The 18,350-nt window shown below is 50.0% G+C and overlaps 1 protein-coding gene across 1 annotated transcript in view; it reads left to right on the forward strand.

Annotated features, from left to right (window-relative positions):
• Positions 1 to 4,830: 4,830 nt before the first annotated feature.
• The window catches only part of SH3PXD2B (SH3 and PX domains 2B), a 101,211-nt gene continuing 87,691 nt past the window's right edge, over positions 4,831 to 18,350 (forward strand). The window contains exon 1 of the mRNA XM_044229480.1: positions 4,831 to 5,010. Coding sequence (XP_044085415.1) covers positions 4,936 to 5,010 — 75 coding nt within the window. The 5' untranslated portion in view covers positions 4,831 to 4,935. The remainder of the gene's footprint in view (positions 5,011 to 18,350) is intronic.

An 18,350-nucleotide genomic window follows, 5' to 3' on the forward strand; every position in this document is an offset into this window, starting at 1 on the left:
GCCCAATGCAGGGCTCGATCCCAGGACCCTGAGACCATGATCAGAGCCAAAGGCAGGAGCCCAACCCACTGAGCCACCCACGCGCCCCTAACTTGCCATTTCTAAAGACCCATCTAGCTGGAGACAGAGAATGGAAAGTGTCAGTCCGTATGGGCTACAATAACAATATTATAGACTGGCTGGCTTATAAAAACAGGAAGTTATTTCTCACAGTTCTGGGAGCTAGGAATTCCAAGCCCAAGGTGCTGATTTGGAGTCTGGTGAGAGCCCACTTCCTGGTTCACAAATAGCTGCCTTCTCACTGTGTCCCCACATGGCAGAAGAGGTGAGGGAGTTCTCTGGAACCTCTTTCATAAGGGCTCATTCATGAACCCTCACCCTTATGACCTAATCAATCCTAGAGACTCCCACCTCCAAACAACCTCAAATTGGGAATTAGAGTTCAACACGGATCTGGGGACACAAACATTCCATCTGTAGCAGAAAAGCATCTGCTTAATGATGAAGAGTGGATACAAACATTAAGAAAACATCAGTCCTGTCCTCAAGTGGCATCCTGCTTCTGGAAGGAACATGGGTCAGGCACCCAGCAGGTCTGAGTTCAGATCCAAGCTTCCTCACTTTTCTGTGCTATGCTACTAGGCAACTTCTCTGAACTTTGCTTTTCTCACTTGAAAATGGGAAAAATAACACACACTGTGGGTTTCTTGGATAAATTAGATAGAGAAATGGGTGTGGAATGTCTGGTGCTGTACATAGCTCCTGGTAGTTGATCAGACACACATCCGTCCCTTTACACACATCCCTTTACAAAGTGAGGGAAGGACAGGTATAGGCACAATTTAGAAGCACGGAGTATGTAGGACTGAAAGCAGCACTAAAGGACCCAGGTCGCTGAGGACTTGAATGCCGATCTCTAGCACATGAATATCAATGAGCAGTGGGAGCCAGTGAGGGTTTCTGAGCAGGGGAGGATTGTGGACAGAGCCTCCTTTTAGGAGGAAGATAATTATGGCAGCCAGGAAAAGGGAGAAGATGCAAAGAAGCTGTGCTTTCCTTCTTCCAGCTCCTAAAATGTAACTTTACTCAAGCTCCTCCCCACCCCCAAAGCTCTGCCCTGCAGCCTGGGCCCCTGGAACTTTGCTCTAAGGCCCACTTATAGCCTATGATCTGTTTCACAGGACCACAAGTGCCTTGCTGCTGAGCATTTGTAGGTTCGGCTGTGTTCATTGTGAACATCTTGCTGTGTCAGTCAGGCAGGCAACAGCCTTGGAGGGAAGAATCTCTTTCAAAGTCCCCTCCCTGCCTTTGTTCTGTAAGAGGCCTGATTCCATCTCAGACAGCTGATGAAGAGAAGAAGAAAAAGATCAGGGCCTCAGCTCTCTGGGCCTGGCTGTCCATCCTGCGGACATGGGATTTGGGAGAAGTACAGCCTGACAGTCAGACAGACATCAAAAATCACAAAAAGACCAGAACCTGAATACAGGATGATGGACTCAGTGCCCCTTGGATGGGTAGCCCTCCTCCCATATAAACCAGCCATATGGAATTCTGCGGTCCATCAGCTTTGGCATTGATTTTCTATGGTCTGCAGCTCTCAAGCTTGCAGAATGCACTTCTAAGACAGAAATTTAGAAGAATAAAATCAGCTAAGGCAGCAAATTTACCTTTTCCTCTGCCCTGTTCTCTTCACAGCCCAATCAGGGGATATGCCAGTGCTCCCACGAGTGTGAACACAGTGAAGCTTGGTGTGAAGAGGTCTCTAGGGAGTGGGTAGGGACAAAAGCAAGCCCAGCCCTGGAGAGAACTTAGGTTCAAGTTAAGGAGATGGAGATGGATTCATTCATTCCCATAGGCATTTCCTCGCTGCCTCTCAATGATAGTCTGTGCCAGATGCTGGGGGACTTGAGACAAATAAGACCCATTCCAACTCCTTGGAGGCTCAGAGTCTGGCAAAGGAATCAGCTCTATATGAAGTCAATAATGGCTGTGACAAGACACAGTGATAGCAGGAGGGGGGATGGAGAAGCAATTATATATCTGGGATGCAGGGCTTCCTGGAGGAAGTGACATCCAAGCTGGGCTTTGAAGGTTGAATAAGAGGTCACTGGCAAGGTGGGGAAATGAATCACTTACACTAAGGTATACCCATAGGAAAAAAACAGAATATACATCCTTCTAGAGATCACAAGTCATATCTATTTTGGGGATGTGGGGAAAACAGAGGCAACTGGTGGGAGCTGTGACTGGACACAAAATCAGGGGCTAAAAGAGAGGATCAGGACTGGGAAGGAGTAGATATTTGATACTAAGTCATGGAGAATCAGTATTAAAAGTAGGTTTGAGATTTGGATGCACTTAAAGGGAGATGTTTAGCTGTCTCAGATCAGCTAATAGGCAAATAAAAAAAATACATGTACTTTATGTGTATTATCTCATTTAGATTCTAGAACAAGCCAATGAGGTCAGTGACTATTCCTTTCCCATCTTATACATCAGGAGATAGGGTACATAGAAGTCACATGACTTGCCCAAGGTCACATACTTGGTAAATGGTGGTTGCCAGCCATGGGAAGGAGGTATGGGGAGTTATCGCTTAAAGGATACAGAGTTTCAATATGGAAGGATTAAAAGTCCTGTAGATGGATGTTGGTGATGATTTCACAACAACACAAATGTACTTCATGCCCCAGAACTGTACGCTTACAAATGGTTAAAATGGTGAGTTTTATGTCATGTGTTTTATTACAGTAAAAAGGAAGACAGAGAAAGATAAAGGAAAAGCATGGAAAGATGCAAGCATTGCATCTTCTGCTACAGGCAGATGAGAGGAAAGTCTGTCTCCCCGGGCCAGACCTGCCACAGAAGAGGCGAGCCCAGGACGGCTGAAGCCCCAATTTGGCCACTCCGTGTACAACTCGGCCAGGTTGCATAGCCTTTCTGGGAAAACCGAGGAAGCTGGCTGATTCACAGATTTCCTCTAGTGTCGGCCTTCTGTGGTTCTGCCTTATTAGGAAGGCTTGGCTCATTCAGAAGACGAGGTAAAAGGAACAGAAAACCCAGGCCTTCCACATACTGGACATTTCCAAGTAACCTGACTTACAGTGGTTCTTCAGAAGAACGTGCCTTACAGAAACATTATCAGTGAGTGTCCTGGTATAAAACAGATGCCTCTCTCAAACCAGGACACCAGGGAAGTTTACTAGAATCCACTTACAAAGGTGTGAGCAGGCCTTAGGGAACCCCGGGCGGGGGGAATGATGCAGTACCCAGGCTTTGCAACAGCAGGACTTAGTGGAAAAAAGGTGGTTCCAGGAACCCTGAGGGAGAAGGTATGTGGAAGGCCACCTTTGGTAAACACAACCCTGCAGAAAGAGAACTCAGGAAATTAGACTGAGACCTCTCTCTTCTTCTGCCCTCAGTCTCCTGCTGGGGCCTCCCATGGGCCAAGCCCAACAGGAAGCTGAGTACAGGGAGCCCATCGGTGAAATCCACACAGGCCGTCCTCTGGAGCCAGAGCAGGGCGGTAAAACCTGGCAACGAAGTTGGAGGGCCAAATGGATGGGTGGCTCCAAAGTGGTCGGCACCCTGCTATCCAGGAACCTGGCCAGGGCTGCTGGGAAGCACCCTCCCCTGGAGGACCCTTATGGTCTTTCAAAGGATGACCTGGGATCCAGGGTGGGAAGGAGCCTCGGCTCTTTCCGGCCTGGAGGGGAGTGATGCAGTTTGTTGGACAAATGACTAGTGTTCTTCCTAGTGTGACTGCATTGGCCAGGCTCCTATCCATGCATTGATGTGTACATTTGTTCAGACATTTGTTCAGCGGCCACCTGAAAATGATTCTGAGCCAAGCCAGGGCTAAGCCAGGGCTAGGAGGCACTAGATCAAGAAATGTGAAACAGCCCCAGCCACCTTAGCTGGTGAAATATGCCCAGAGCCACACAGGGATGGGTTCTTTCCACCAGTTCTGTGAGTCTGTAGTATGGGCCAACCACCTTTTCGTCCCAGAGTTGTCTTGACCGTTCAAAAGGAACATTTCAGAAAAGCAGAAGGCAGTACCTCGGTGTGGAGGAAGAGCTCCACGTTTGGGAATCAGTGGCCTCTGTTCCAAGCACACCTCTGCCCCATGCTCCCATCCACCGCCCTATTATGGTGCCCTGCTACCGTCGTTGCAATTATATTGTACTTGCATTTGTTGCAATTTTTATTTTCCTCTCACCCCATCTCAGAGTGTACACCTAGCAAAGGAAGCTCCTGGCCTCTGGCTACTCCCTGAATCCCCAAGGCTTGGAACTGAGTTTAAAACTGCCAACATTTTATACAGTGGGCAGACATTGCCAATGGCTTCACATGCATCTTCACATGGGGAGGACAGTCCTGGTTGGCAGGTGGTCGTACAAGACCTGTTGTACTGATGAAGGAACTGAGCCCGGAGAGGTTAAGCAACTTGCCCAAAGCTGCGGAATAGATAGAGGCAGAGTCGGAATTTGAACCCGGGAGCCCGGCCCTGAGATCCGGCGCTGGACAGCGGCTCCTGAGCTGAACGAGTGCGGGAATGAATCCACCGATCAATCAGTGACTGGCCAGCGGATGCGCGCCCGTCCCCTCCCCCGGACGCCGGGGCAGGGCGCCGGGACAAAGGCGCGGCGGAGGCCGGACGTGGGCCAGCCGGGTCCGCGCGCCGGAGGCGGGAACGGGGCCGGGCCCTTTAAGGGGGCGGAGCGGCGGCGCGGGGGGCGGGCCCGGGGGCGGGCCGGGGGCGGGCGACGGCAGCGGGCCCGGCCCGAGGGCGCGCGGAGCGAAGGGCGGCGGCGGCGGCGGCGGCTCGTGCTCGGCCCGTGATCTGCCGGGGCTCCCGAGAGCGCTCGGCCCCCCCGCTTTCCGCCAGCTGCAGCGCGCCCCCCGTACCCGCGCTCGGCTCCGCGGAGGACGGCCATGCCGCCGCGGCGCAGCATCGTGGAGGTGAAGGTGCTGGACGTGCAGAAGCGGCGGGTGCCCAACAAGCATTATGTGAGTGCCGCGCGGCCCCCACGCCCCCTCGAGTCGGTGCCCCGCCGGGGGCGACCGAGAGCCCCTGGGTTCTGAAAACTTCCGAACCGTCTGCTCTTCCCCCACCCTCCCCTTCTCTCCCCGCTTGGCCCTACTGCTGCGTGCCCGGGTCTCTCCCAGCTCCTCCCCCTCCCCCTCCTCTCTTTTGCCCGGTTCTCCTCCCCTCCTTCCCGTCCTCCCGCCTCGCGCCCCCGCTCGCCCCTCTGCAGCTCCTCTCCTCCTTTCCGTCTCCCCCTTATCCTCCCCCCAAGTCCTCCTGCCCGTCTGTGGAAAAGTCTCGCCCCAGCCAATGTAGGGGACAGAGAGACAGAAAGGGGGGGGAGGGGGAGGAGAGACACAGAGAGAAGCTCCTGTTCTCAGGGTGCCTGCCGGGTTCCTCCTTGTCCAGAGGCACTCAGACCCGCAGTGCCTAGCTACAGGTAGCCCCTCTGGGGATCGCCAAGTTTGGCTCTGTTCTTTCGGAGGATCCAGCCGGAGCCATCTCCGAGAATGGCTCCTTTGAGTGCCTGCACCGTGAAAAGGTTTAAAAAAAAAAAAAAAAGTCCCTGCCCTTTTTCTCCAATAACTACTGTTTAAAAATGTAAGAAAGTTTTCTCCTGGTACCTCCCAGTGTAAAATGAGAATCTTGTTTAGAGCTGGTGAAAATGGGCCAGCAGCCTCATTTTGCAGATGGGAAGCCTGAGGCTCAAGGAACCTGCAGGTTCTAGAACGTGGAGCTGCATTCAGGCCTTCCCTGCCTCTGGAAGGTGTGCCAGGGCAGGCGGTGACCCCCAGATGGGAAATGGACTCTGCAGCAGTCTAGGTACCTGAATCTGGGCTCAAGGGGCCATGGGATCACCTCAGAGGTTTTGGGTGGAGGGTTTCTGCGTCTGTGGGATATTGGGCCCGAGTGAGGCCTTGGGGAGGCCTTCTTCCTGAAGGGAAGGGGGGAGCTGTGGTGTCTGTGGTGGTGAGAGGTGGGCAGTGGCAGCGCCTAGCTGCAGAGAAGTTAACCAGGAAGGAAAAAAGAGCAAGAGGGAGGGAAAAAATCCTAACAAAGAAGTGTAGAACAATGACTAGCAAAGGGCGTTGGCTGGCTAAATTCAGCTCCTTGGCCTCCCTCGCAAGTCTTCTCTGGATCTATTTTCTTAAGAGGCTCGTTCTTATAAAGCAGATCTACATGCCCTCCGTGAATAGCCTATAAAATCCTGAAAGGAGATAGCTGGAATCCACTCTGCACTCTCCACGAGAAAGGGTGTGCTGTGTGAGTCGGTATTGTTATTGGCTGAGGCAGCCAGTTACTCAGCCCTCAGCCAGGCGGTGGGAAGCTATTTCCTGGACCTGTGGCATCTTTAAATAGAGTGAAGTTTCCCTTGATTCCAGAGCGGAGCTGAATTGTCTTTTTTTTTCTTCCTTTTTTTTGGTTAACTGCTTCAATTGCTGCCAAATCTTGGTTTCTTGTTTGAGCTTGTTGAGTGTGTAACTGAGTTGCCTTTTGGGTATGAAGACAGTTTTCACCAACATGGCAACAAGAGAAAGTCTAAAATTCTCCATGCTGCCTCCCACCCAATCTGTGAGCTGGCAGAACCAGAATAGACACAGCCACCACAAACCAGGCATCAGCATCCAGTCACTCTCTCCTCTCTGCTCCCAGCACATGCATATGAGGTTCATATGCATGAAGTTCTTGAGCCCGTTTGACAGATGAGGAGACTGAGGCTCAAAAGGGTGAGGTCCTATACCTGAGGTCACAGTCACGGGCAGAGCAAGGGACGTCAATCCAAGTCTGTTGGATCCCCAAAAATGGTGTTCCACTGGAGCACACCCCTTCCTGGATCCATACCTTCCTAATTTCCTAATTTCCTTAAGTAGAGTCCCCTTAAGAACCAGCCATCATTGGTGATACCCTTGACTAAGCTTTTCATCCTCTGCTCAGTCAGATCCATCCCCGGCAGTTTTTGAAGTTTCTGCGGCTTTAAGGGACATCTTGCTTAGCTTTCCATCACTTTTTTAAGGGCTCCTTGAGACAAGTTAAAAATATGGATTTGGGTTCAAATCTTGGTCTCCACATGGTGGCCATGTAGCTTCTCTGAGACTCAGTTTTCTCATCTGTACCGGGGAGTGATGGTGCCCATTTCCTAAAGGAAAGAACCATGTGACATCTGGGCTGGTGTGCCATAGCTTTGTGAGCCTGCCTCCCTGCTCTGTGGTGTCCATGTCACTCTGACTGGGAATGTGCCAAAGTCATGTGTAGAGGGATTTCACCAAAAACTTGTTTTTCTGCATGTGGGTTTAGTCACTCTTGTGACTCAAGGTGGCTCCCTCTCTGGTAACCAAGCTTTTGGCTCACCAGATGAAGAGGGGCAATGAGCTAAAGTGAAGCCTGAGTCGTCCACAGAAACAGGGCAGATGTAGTGGCGTGATGGCAGGGGATGCGAACCCGGCGGAAAGTACCAGCGCCTCCCTCTCCTGTTCTCGAGACATGGCCACCCCACCACTCTGGAATAAATGGGCACAGAGGCTGCTGTTGGTGTGGGCCTAGACTTTCATCCCATTTGGTGTCCTCCTCTCTGAACCTGACCCAGCCACCCTGGAGAGAAAGCATGGCAAGGGGAGTTGGACAGTCCTGAGCTTTGCTGTGTGTGTGATCTTAGGCTGGTTGATCCAACTCTCCGAACTCCATCTTCAACAATCTGCAAGTTGTAAATACTGTTCCTTCTCTCTGGGACAGAATTTCTCAATCTCAACACTGTTGACAGTTTGAGCCAGAACCTTCTTTGTTGTGGGGGGCCTGTCCTGAGCATTGTTGGAGGTTTGGCAACATCTCTTTGTCTTCTACCCACTAGGTGCCAGTAGTGTCCCCCTCCCAAATTGTGACAACCAAAAACATCTCCTGACATGTCTCGTAGGAGTTTAAAATCACACCCCCCCACCACCACCCCCTGCCTCAACCTAACTCTGTGTTAGAATATATAAATCAGTTACAGAGAATTCTGTTAGCCACACCCCCTAATTTTCCACCACCTCCTCCCCCATTTGCAGCTACCTTGGCCACCTGTTTGCCACCCAGTTGCCTTGGAAGGAATTGGTCACAGGTACTGTTGATGTCGTGGAGAACTGCCCCTGAGCCCAGGGCTGGGTCACCAGTTCCACCTGAAATGACACGAAGTGCTCTGTGATCAGCCATCCCCCACCCTACCCTCCTTTACCTGTGAGCACAGATGTCATCAGTGGGCCCAGGGCAGAGCCACAGGCCTGGTCTGGAGAATGTAGGGACAGAAACCCCCAGGACCTCTGAGATCCCAACCGTTAGGTAGGGATTGTTGTGGATGATAATATCAATGACACTGTGATTCAGAGAGGCTCCCCTAGAGCCACCTCCCTCTGTCAGAGGCTGGGAGAATGAAGTCTTAGGGAGCTGCTCCCCTTCTGTGCTAGGAAATCTCCTTGCCTGGAGCCCAGGGCTTTCGGAATGAATGGAAAGGGGGCTTTTTAGGGTGATGCCCTGGGGAGACCCTCCCTGGCTGGGTTATCTTCTGACTCCTCCTGAGAGGAGGAGGAAGTGTTCCTTGGAGGTTTTGCAGGATCACCCCATTTCTTGCACTGGAGTGGGATATACAGAAGCTTTGGATTCAGAAGAGAGTCCTTGTCTGCAAGAGCCAGGAGGTGCTGGCTTGCTCTGCCTTGAGATCTTTAGATGTTAAGAGGAGTAAGATGGTGGTAGTAGTAATTAAAGCAGCAGTCATAATAGCTGAAATCTGATCACCTCTTGTGGGCCAGGCACTGGATGAAACTCTGTATAGTGAGTCCTCACAACAGTCCTTTAAAAATAGGTACTTTTGGGGGCACCTGGGTGGCTCAGTGGGTTAAAGCCTCTGCCTTTGGCTCAGGTTCATGATCCCAGGGTCCTGGGATCAGGCCCCACATCGGGCTGTCTGCTCAGCAGGGAGCCTGCTTCTCTGTCTCTCTGCCTACTTGTGATCTCTGTCAAATAAATAAATGAAATCTTTAAAAAAAAAATAGGTACTTTTAAATACACTATTTCAAATATACAAATACATAAGATGAAATAAGTCCACCGGGCAGCTCTGTCAGATCTTCATATTTGGCTGTTTCAGATTGTTATTTTTGGTTTTTAAGAAATGTAGCAGAAACAAAACCCTTATGTACCCTCCCTAACTCTCCCTCTCCCCAAAATGAACTGGTGTCCTGTAGTTGGTATTTATCATTCCTGTGTCCGTTTAAAAAATAGACTATTAGTGGAGCGCCTGGGTGGCTTAGTCAGTGAAGCGTCTTGCCTTTGGCTCAGGTTCATGATCCAGGGTCATGGGATCGAATCCTTCATCAGTGGGGCTCCTTGCTCAGTGGGGAGTCTGCTTCTCCCTCTCCCTCTGCTCCTCCCCCTGCTTGTGCTCTCTCTCTCTCCAGCTCTCTCTCTCTCTTTCTCAAATCTTATTAAAACAATAGACTATTAGGTCTGTTAGATAGGATTTTTTTTTCCTCTCACAGCTTTATTGAGGTATAATTTATAAGCCATAGAATTCACTCGTTTGAAGTGTATGGTTTGCTGATTGTTTTAGTGAATTTATAGAGCCATGAAGCCACTACTGTAATGTGGTTTTATAACGTTTGCATCACCCCCAAAAAGGTCCCTGGGATTTGTGCAATCATTCCCCTTCCTGCCCCCCAGCCCTGTGCATCTTTTAATGTTTTTCCCTTTTTTGCATGAATGTTTTAGAACTACATAAAAACATTGCCCTTTTGAGATCGATGCTGATACATGTGGCCCCAGTTGATTTTAACTGCTGTTTAATATTCCGTTTGACTAGCTCCTGGTGGGGACTCCTAGGGTGTCCCAGCAATGCAGGTCCACGCAGCTGCTTCCTGCTTGTGCACCCGAGGTGGGGTCACTGGGACACTTACATCCCCCAGAGCAGTGTCTGTCTGTGCACCCCTTTGCTGTGTGTCCTTTCCAGCATGCCACATGGTCTAACTTTATAGCTTAAGCCAATCCGCTTGGCGCAGAATAGGATCGCACGGCGCTATTCCCTGCTCACCGGCAAGTCGAGCATCTCCTGCCTCCGTCGACCATTTACATTTCCTCTTCTGTGAATTGCCTGTTTGATCTTTTGCCCCTTTCTCAATATATTGAGTTATTTGTCTTCTAGTAAATGGGGTGATTTTATATGGGCAAGATCCTAATCCTAATCCGTGGCGTTCCCATTCTTCTCTTGCGACTGGAGGCTCAGAGAGGGGAAGGCTTTTACCTGAGGTCACACAGCAAGGAGCGACCACATGGGGACTGATCCAGATGCATATGTGGTGTAGGACAGGTGGCAGCCCGGTAACCCTATGATCCCACCCCTGTGCCAGGCAACCTCGGGCGTGTCACTTGCCTTCTGGACCCCAGTTCCCCCCTCTTGGCCCTGCCCTCATCTCACTGCTCCCTCAGTCTGGATGCAGGCAGCCATACCCCTCATCATTCTCACCCCACGGATCTCTAAGTTAATTGCACCCCTGGAGTGATGGGGTGGCAAATGCCATGCCACCAGCCTTGAAACCTTTCTCCATTTGCCAGGCGCTAGAAGCCCAGGGTCACCATTCTGAGCTGTTGGATTTCGCCGGGTAGATCACACCCTTATTAGGTGTGACCAGCATTCTCATCTCAGTCTATAGGAGGCCTCTGGCAGGCAGGCTCAGTGGTCTGGCACAAAGCGTGCATCTGCTGCCCAAATTAGCTGCATTCTGTGTCTAGCCCCTGGTTACCTGGCCCCCCTTCTTTGGTAGGAACATACAGGGCAGGGCAGCAAACTTGGATGTTGGGGATACACATGGCCTTGGCCAATGCCACTGCTAACCTTAGTTTCTGCATCTGTAGAACGAGTACAGCATCTTCCATCTGAGAGGAAGTGTTGTTGTGTGGTTTACAGATAGTGTAGACACTCAGTGCCTTCTGCTGGAGGGATAGACGCCAGCTACTAGCACACTTCTTTTGTGCTGAAAATTCCCGACTTTGAGGCCTGCTGAAGCACTTTTGAGCTGGGCGACCTTGTTGGCGAACTACCTGAAGTTCTATAAAATGAGGGCAGGAATGTGTACTAGAACTTACGGACGAGTGTAGGGCGATTGTAAAGATGAACTCTTGTCGCACAATATTCAGCCTGATGCATCGTGTATTTAAGGCACTTAATCAATGGTAGTAGTCATGAAAAATAACATGGACAATAATAATAGCCATGATCCAAATCTGTGCCTCTTCCCTACCTGCTGCTGTGAGGCCATGCTATGTGTTCTCCAAATTGCTTTGTTCAAGTGACACGCTTGGGCTGCCAGCCCCAGGCTGGACACCCAGCAGCCTCGGGCATGGGCCCTCCAGCACGATGGAGACTTCCTGTCTCCTCTGCAGATGGGTTCTTGTCGCACACCCCATCTACGTCCCAGAAAGAAAAATAGTGCATTAGGTACCAAGGGGTAGGTTGGGTTTTTTTAAGGACTGTTGCTTTCTTCTGACTGAAAAGCAGTGGACCTCATCAGGTACCACCCTTATGGCTCTGGCCTTTGGATGCAAGGAGCCAGATGGGTCATCCTCAGCAGGAGATCGCAGCCTGCTCCTTATGCTCTGGGCTCCCACACAGGCTCAGGATAAAGGCAGATGAAGCTATCATAGCTTCCGGTTACGTACGGGTCACTGTAGTTTCGACTTTGAATCTGTGTCATTCCATGCTTCTGATGAGCAAAGAAAGCACACCAGACGGTGTGGGTTCAAATCCCTACTCTGCCACCAACCAGCAGTGTGACTTCAGAGAAGTGGCTTATCTATCCTCTCTGCGCCTCTATAAAACGGGAATAGTAACAGTTCCAATTTCATAGGACTATTGGGGGGATTAAATGGGCCCAGCATATAGACAGGGCTCCATCATTACGAGCTATATTAGGAACATACAAACATAGTATCGTTTATGATAGTAAGAAGTCTGTAACCACTTAAACACCCTTCAGTGGAGAACAAGATAAATGAAATGTACTCTAACCACATACGAGGGTACTATCAAGATGGTAAAAATGTCTTCTGTCTTCTGTCATGGGAATATTAAATAGTAAAAGCTGTTTGCAGAATAACATGCTCAGGCTGATTCCCACCTGATTACAAATGAAGGAGGAAAATATGTGTCTGTGTAAGCACAGAAATATAGCTGATAAAATATGGTCTTTTTTTTTTTTTTTTTTTGCTCATCTGTGCTTTTCTGTTTTCCAAATGTTCTGCAGTGAACACAGATTCCTGTTTTTAGTGAAAATTTAAAAAAAAAAACAAAACAACAAATGCTCGTTTTCAAAAAGAAGCCGTGCCAAGCTGTGGGTGGCTCCAGCCAGGTTCCCACATCCTGCTGCCCTGTCCCGTCCCAAAGCAGTGGGATTCTCCAGCTCCTCAGAGAGCCTGTCCTCGCGAGGTAGGCGTTGGCCTCCAAGCCTCTTCTCCCACTCCCGCTGCAGAGGGAAGTCTCTGATGTGGGCTTTCCAGCATGAGCGCCCAAGAAGTGGAAAGAAATGAGTTTAAAATACCTCAAGGGAAGGCCGGATGAGATGCTTTCTGAGTTAAAATGCTGCTTGCTCAGCGGGTCCAGGTCCCCCTCCCCTAACGCCTGCCTGCTGCAGAAGAGGGTTGGAAGGAATTGTGGGTCGGAGTTCTGCGGTGGGCTCCGAGGTCACAGGGCACAAGAAAGGACATCCAGATGAGAGGTTCGCCATGCGCCCTGCTCCCTGGGTGTTCAGGCAGTCACTGTTAACCTACCCTGAGGTACATGGGGATCAGCTGAAGGCCAGTTGGCTATCACACTGCTGGAAAAGTACTAGGGGACCCACGGCACTATTCATGGTACTTCTGAACATCTAGGACACTCATATCCTGACCGCAAATGGCACATGCTCTCTCCCTGGAAGAAAGGACTGTGGAAGGGGAAGCGGTCTTGCTTGGTGTGACTCGGTTTTTTCCCTCCTTTTGGAGATGAAGGCCAGCTGTGTGGGTCACTGCAGCTGCAGGAAGGAGAGCCACTGGCTGAGTACCATGTCAGCCTGGTGGGCGCAGCAGTGAGTCGTGGGCACCCGTCCCTGGCCAAAGGAGAGAAGATGAGGCTTATTAAGAAAGCCATGTGGCTGCGGGGTTGTGAGTGTGGCTTCTGCACTTGGAGGCCCGGTTCTAGTCTGATTCTGTCATTCACTCACTATTGGCCCTGAACCTTCTCCTCTGGGAAGTACGTAGCTTTGGTGGCTTTGCAAATTAAATGAGCTTTGATGCAGAATGCCTGAGGACAGTGCTGCTGGGACAGTTGTCCTTGGAGCTTCCTGGTCCCGGGGTAATGCCCAGAAACTGGGGCCCTGTGGACCCTCCCCAGAGCCCTTGTCAGTGGGGTTAGCCAGATGCTGGGTGGAGCTGGCCTCACTGCCCCCTGCCATGACATGGGGACTGGCTGATGTGATAGACTCAGGAAGCTCAGCATCTCACAGCAGGCCAGTGGGCAGGGGCTAGTGTGGCTCACTTCTCTGGGACTCTCCCGGGAGCTAACAGGTCCAGCCTTTGTCACATGTCCATCATTCCTCCACCCCTTCTCCAAACCATGGGGTGTTTTCCTCCCGTACTCCCATACTTGCTGGCTCAGATGCAAAGCTTCAGGTGGGCTGTGAGCCCAAGCCCAGGGCCTTCTTCAGGAGGTGAAGGGAGAAGGGACTAGTGGTGCATCTTTTGTGTGCAGAGGGGCAGAGCTCTGCTGCCTGCTTCTGCGGGCCTATGTCAGGCTGTCCCAGGGCTGATTTACCAAATTGAACAGGATGCCCAGTTAAATTTGATACATATGTGATATTTGGGACATACTTAAACTACAAAATTGTTCCTTGTTTATTTGAAATTCAGATTTTACCAGGCACCCTATACTTGGGCAAATCTACAAAAACCACCGCTTTCAAAAAAAAAAAAAAAAAAGGCTAAGAACCTTTGGACTTTGTAATAGTGATAATGTTTCTTGAGAATGCACTGAACAAATACAGTTCCCTCCAGGGTCCAGGCACTTTGAAGTGCAGGGATGATCTACAGATACACAAACCAGGAATTCAAACTTGAAGGAGGTCAGTGTCCTGAGAGAGACAGGCAGACAGGGTGTTTCAGAGCTAGTCTGGTACTTGGGGGAATAAGCAGAGGCCTGTACACTTGGGTTCTGGGAAACTTGAACTTGGACAAGGCAGCATGGCGGAGGTGACCCAGGGCTGATCACAAAGCTGGGGAGGGATGCCGCAAGTGGAGAAAGGGAAGGGAATTTCAGGCAGAGGACAGGAAAGCAAAGAAGTGGAAACCCCGGTATGTGGTGCGTTATGTGGTGCGTTTGAAAGAAGCAGAAGAGATTTGAGTGATGCAGATGAAGCTTGGCAGGTGGGGGCCGGAAGGACCCAGGGACTCCTGAGTGGGCTAATAACCACAAAAGAATAGAAGGCACAAACCCCACCCTCAAGATGGGCACAGCCCCAGGACACATGGGTGGGGGGCCAGGGCTCGGGCTCGGAGGTGTCCAAGAGGAAATCACTGGAATAGCTGGGGAGCTGATACTCAGGGGCCCTTCTGCTGGCTGGGTGGGTAGAAAGGCCCTGTACTGGAGAATGGAGGGGGCAGAGCACAAACAAAACATGGGAGGTGGCAGGGAGAGAGAACACCTGTGACAGGGCGGCTCTGCACATCATGAAAATGAAGTCTGGCAGGAGGGTGGGGAGGGAAATATTAGAGGGGGTTGCAAGAGCCAGTAGGGATTCCAAAGTTTGGGAAGGATTAAATAATTCCAGACTTGTTTTGTTTTCAAGACTCAATAATAATTTTTTATTCTTTTTATAGAATGGGTATCATTTATCTGAGTGCTTCTTAGGTGCCCAAGGCTTTTCATACTTTATGTCACTGAATCCACTCGGCACCTCTGTGAGATGCAAATGGCAGAAATGAACCTGGCTAACTTAGGCTGTCAGGAATGTATGGAAAGATGGCTCCGGCAGAACGTGTGGTAGGGAAAGGACCTGGCCAGCTGGGGCCCCCCGGGGAGGAGGAGCTGCCAGGGGGCATCAGAGCATCACCAGAGGCGGGCAGCTGCTCCATCCCTCAGACCTTTGGCCACCCAAGAGTCCCGTTCCAGAAAGAGAGAGTCCGACTGGCCCAGCCAGATCACCTGACCATCCTTTGGCCAGGCAACGGCTGGATATTGGGATACGGAGTCCCCCTGAATTGCAAGTAGCAGTCAGAGAGTCATTGGAGCAGATTCAAGGTACTGTTGCTAGAAAAAGGGGCAGGTGGGAACAGTTGATGTCTACTACATGGATACTATATTAGCCCATTTCACAAATGCGGAAACTGAGGCTTGGGAAGGTGGAATAATTTGCCTAGGATCACACTCAGCTCTGTGCCTGTCATTGACTATATAAGGGTATAGTCAGTTCTCTCCCCACAGATGAAGGGAAACATTGCCTTAAAGTACACAAGGATAATATTTTCTAGTCTGCTTAATTAAGCAGAATTGCACGGACCCCCTGCCCACTGCATTGGCAAAGAAAGCTAGAAACCCACGCAGTGGCGTCACCATTTCCTCCTTCCCAGCCAAGGTGTGAATCAGCAGCCTTTGGCTTCGGGCCACCCTTGGCTGGCAGTCCGCTGCACAGATGTGGGTTTATTGTCTGCCCTGGGCCAAGCCTGGCCCGGAGCCGGAGAGAAGCTAAGATAGCCAGACAGCTTTTGTCCCCATGGAGGTCACCATCTGTTTGGAACACATCCTCACAGCCTTAGGGCCATGATGGAGCCTGGTGTGGGGCCAGGAGAGGGTCTGAGGCCTGGGTGGCCCCTTCCTCATTGGGACAGAGAGGTGTGGTCTGGAGGGAGAAGACTGACTAGCAGAGGAGTTCTCAACACAGGTAGAATTCAGAGGGCCCTGAACTTGGAAGGGGAAAAGTTCATCTTTATTTTCATCATCCTCTGACCCTATCTAGCACTGCCTTCTATAGTGAGTGACAGCACCAACCCTCAATGATAGTAGCAATACCTGGACTCCGTCACCAGTAGAAATTCCCCTGTTGCTGGAGGGGAGGGGGGTAGGTGACGGGCATTAAGGAGAGCACTTGGTGTGATGAGCTCTGGGTGTTCTATGCAACTAATGATTCGCTAAACTCTACCCCTGAAACTAATACTACACTAAGTGTTACCGAAATAGAATTAAAAAAAAAAAAATTCCACTCTATTTTCATATCACCTTACAGCTGTTGTGTGGTCCCCAAAGATCATTTATCATCTGCTGGTAGTAAGTAGATGATTTGCTAGTTCAGAATTGTAGTGTTACTCATTCTACCACTAGATTTCAATTATTGCATAAATAAAGGGGTACGTATATTAACCATTTTGTGTTTTGAAACCTTTTTATTATAATTCAGTATACTGTTTCCTTTGGAACCCTGTATGCTTTATTTTATTAATTTTAAATCATTCTGAGAAGTGGTCTGTAAAGGCGCCTGAGTGGCTCAGTGGGTTAAGCCTCTGCTGTGAGCTCAGGTCGTGATCTCAGGTCCTGGGATCGAGCCCCGCATCGGGCTCTCTGTTCAGCAGGGAGCCTGCTTCCCCCTCTCTCTCTGCGTACTTGTGATCTCTCTCCCTGTCAAAAAAAAAAAAGTGGTCTGTAGGTTTTGTGAGATTGTCAAAGGGGTCTGTGGCACCAAAAAAAAAAAATAAATAAATAAAAAGAAACAAAAAAACAGAGAGAGAAAGACTTCTGGGTAGAAGTTTCCAACTTCGGGTTTGGAAGGCAGGTGGCATGGGTTTGACCAGCTCTGCCGGGTTACCAGCTGTATAACCTGGAGTGAGCATCTTAACTTCTCTGTGCCTCAGTTTCTTCCTCTATAAAAATGAGAGTAAGAGGGGCACCTGGGTGGCTCAGTGGGTTAAAGCCTCTGCCTTTGGCTCAGGTCATGATCCCGGAGTCCTGGGATGGAGCCCCACGTCAGGCTCTCTGCTCGGCGGGGAGCCTGCTTCCCTCTCGCTCTGCCTGTCCCTCTGCCTACTTGTGATCTCTATCCGACAATAAATAAATAAAATCTTTAAAAAAAAAATGAGAGTAAGAATAGTACCCACTGTGGATTATTTCACAAAGGCTTTAGAGCAGTGCCTGGCATATGAAGATGCTAGATAGTTCTCCATTAGTATTATCTTTATCATCATCTCTATCACCATTACTTGCGGGGATAAACATCTCAAATGATAGGACTCAGGTGGTCTGGTATGACCACATATTGAGAAACATCCTCTAAATGGACCAGCCCGGGATGCATTCCCTGTGATTTTAAAGCACTTTTCCCAGAAGATTTAAATGTTTGGATATTTAGCAGTGCAGTAATTAAAACAACATTGAAAATAACTTTGATGTTTCTCATTGGAGGTATGATTAGATAAATGATACATGGCCTTCAGTGGACCGCTAAGGGTCCTCTCAAAATGGTTTTTTCAAAGAATTGTTAATGAATGAGAAATGCTCACCATATAATGCAAGTGAAAAAGACAAATTATGTATACAATGTGATCTTGTTTTCAGAAAGTACTTGAGTGTGTAGAAAGGGGTCTAGGGAAGAGCCCCACACATCGTTTCTGGTGGTGGAAACGTGGACAATTTTAAGACCTCAGACTTTGCTGTCAGACGGCTTAGTGCCAGCTGTGCTGAACTAGCCCCGTGACCTCCCTCGGCCTTACCTGCTGCGCTGCAGAATGGAAACAGTGATACAGTGCAGCCTCGTAGGAAGTACACCTGGACTGTTGGGTGCTATGAGGAATTTTATTCCGCTTCATGTTGCATTACATTTTTGTGTATTACCCCTCTTTGATTCTCTAGAGAGGAGAGTACAGTATAGTATGGTAGAGGCAGGAGAGGTTCCAGGAGGGAGGGAGAAGGAGGGGAGCCTGCTTCCCCTGCTCTGTTTTTCCCTCTCTCAATGACTTGTATGGGAAGCACGAGAAGCTGGCAGAAAAGTCCACATAGGAACTCAAATTGAGACTGGGCAGAATGGTCTCCTCCCATAGATGCGGGGCCCAGGAGGGCGTGGGCCCAGACCTGGCCAAGGATACTCTCCGAACCTGACCATTAGGAACAGCATACAGGTTCTGCAGGAAAAGGTGCTCCTTGGCTGTACAAAGCTGGAACCCGCTTCTGCCATTGCCCTACTTTATCTGGCGCAGGATTCCCTCTCCCCTTAGGACACCTCTCCTAGGTGGCCACCCTGAGGTCTGAGAGCTCAGTCGCTCCACATTCTCAAGTTCTTTTCTC

Source organism: Neovison vison, chromosome 1 (assembly GCF_020171115.1).
Source record: "Neovison vison isolate M4711 chromosome 1, ASM_NN_V1, whole genome shotgun sequence".
NCBI classification, from domain to species: domain Eukaryota; kingdom Metazoa; phylum Chordata; class Mammalia; order Carnivora; family Mustelidae; genus Neogale; species Neogale vison.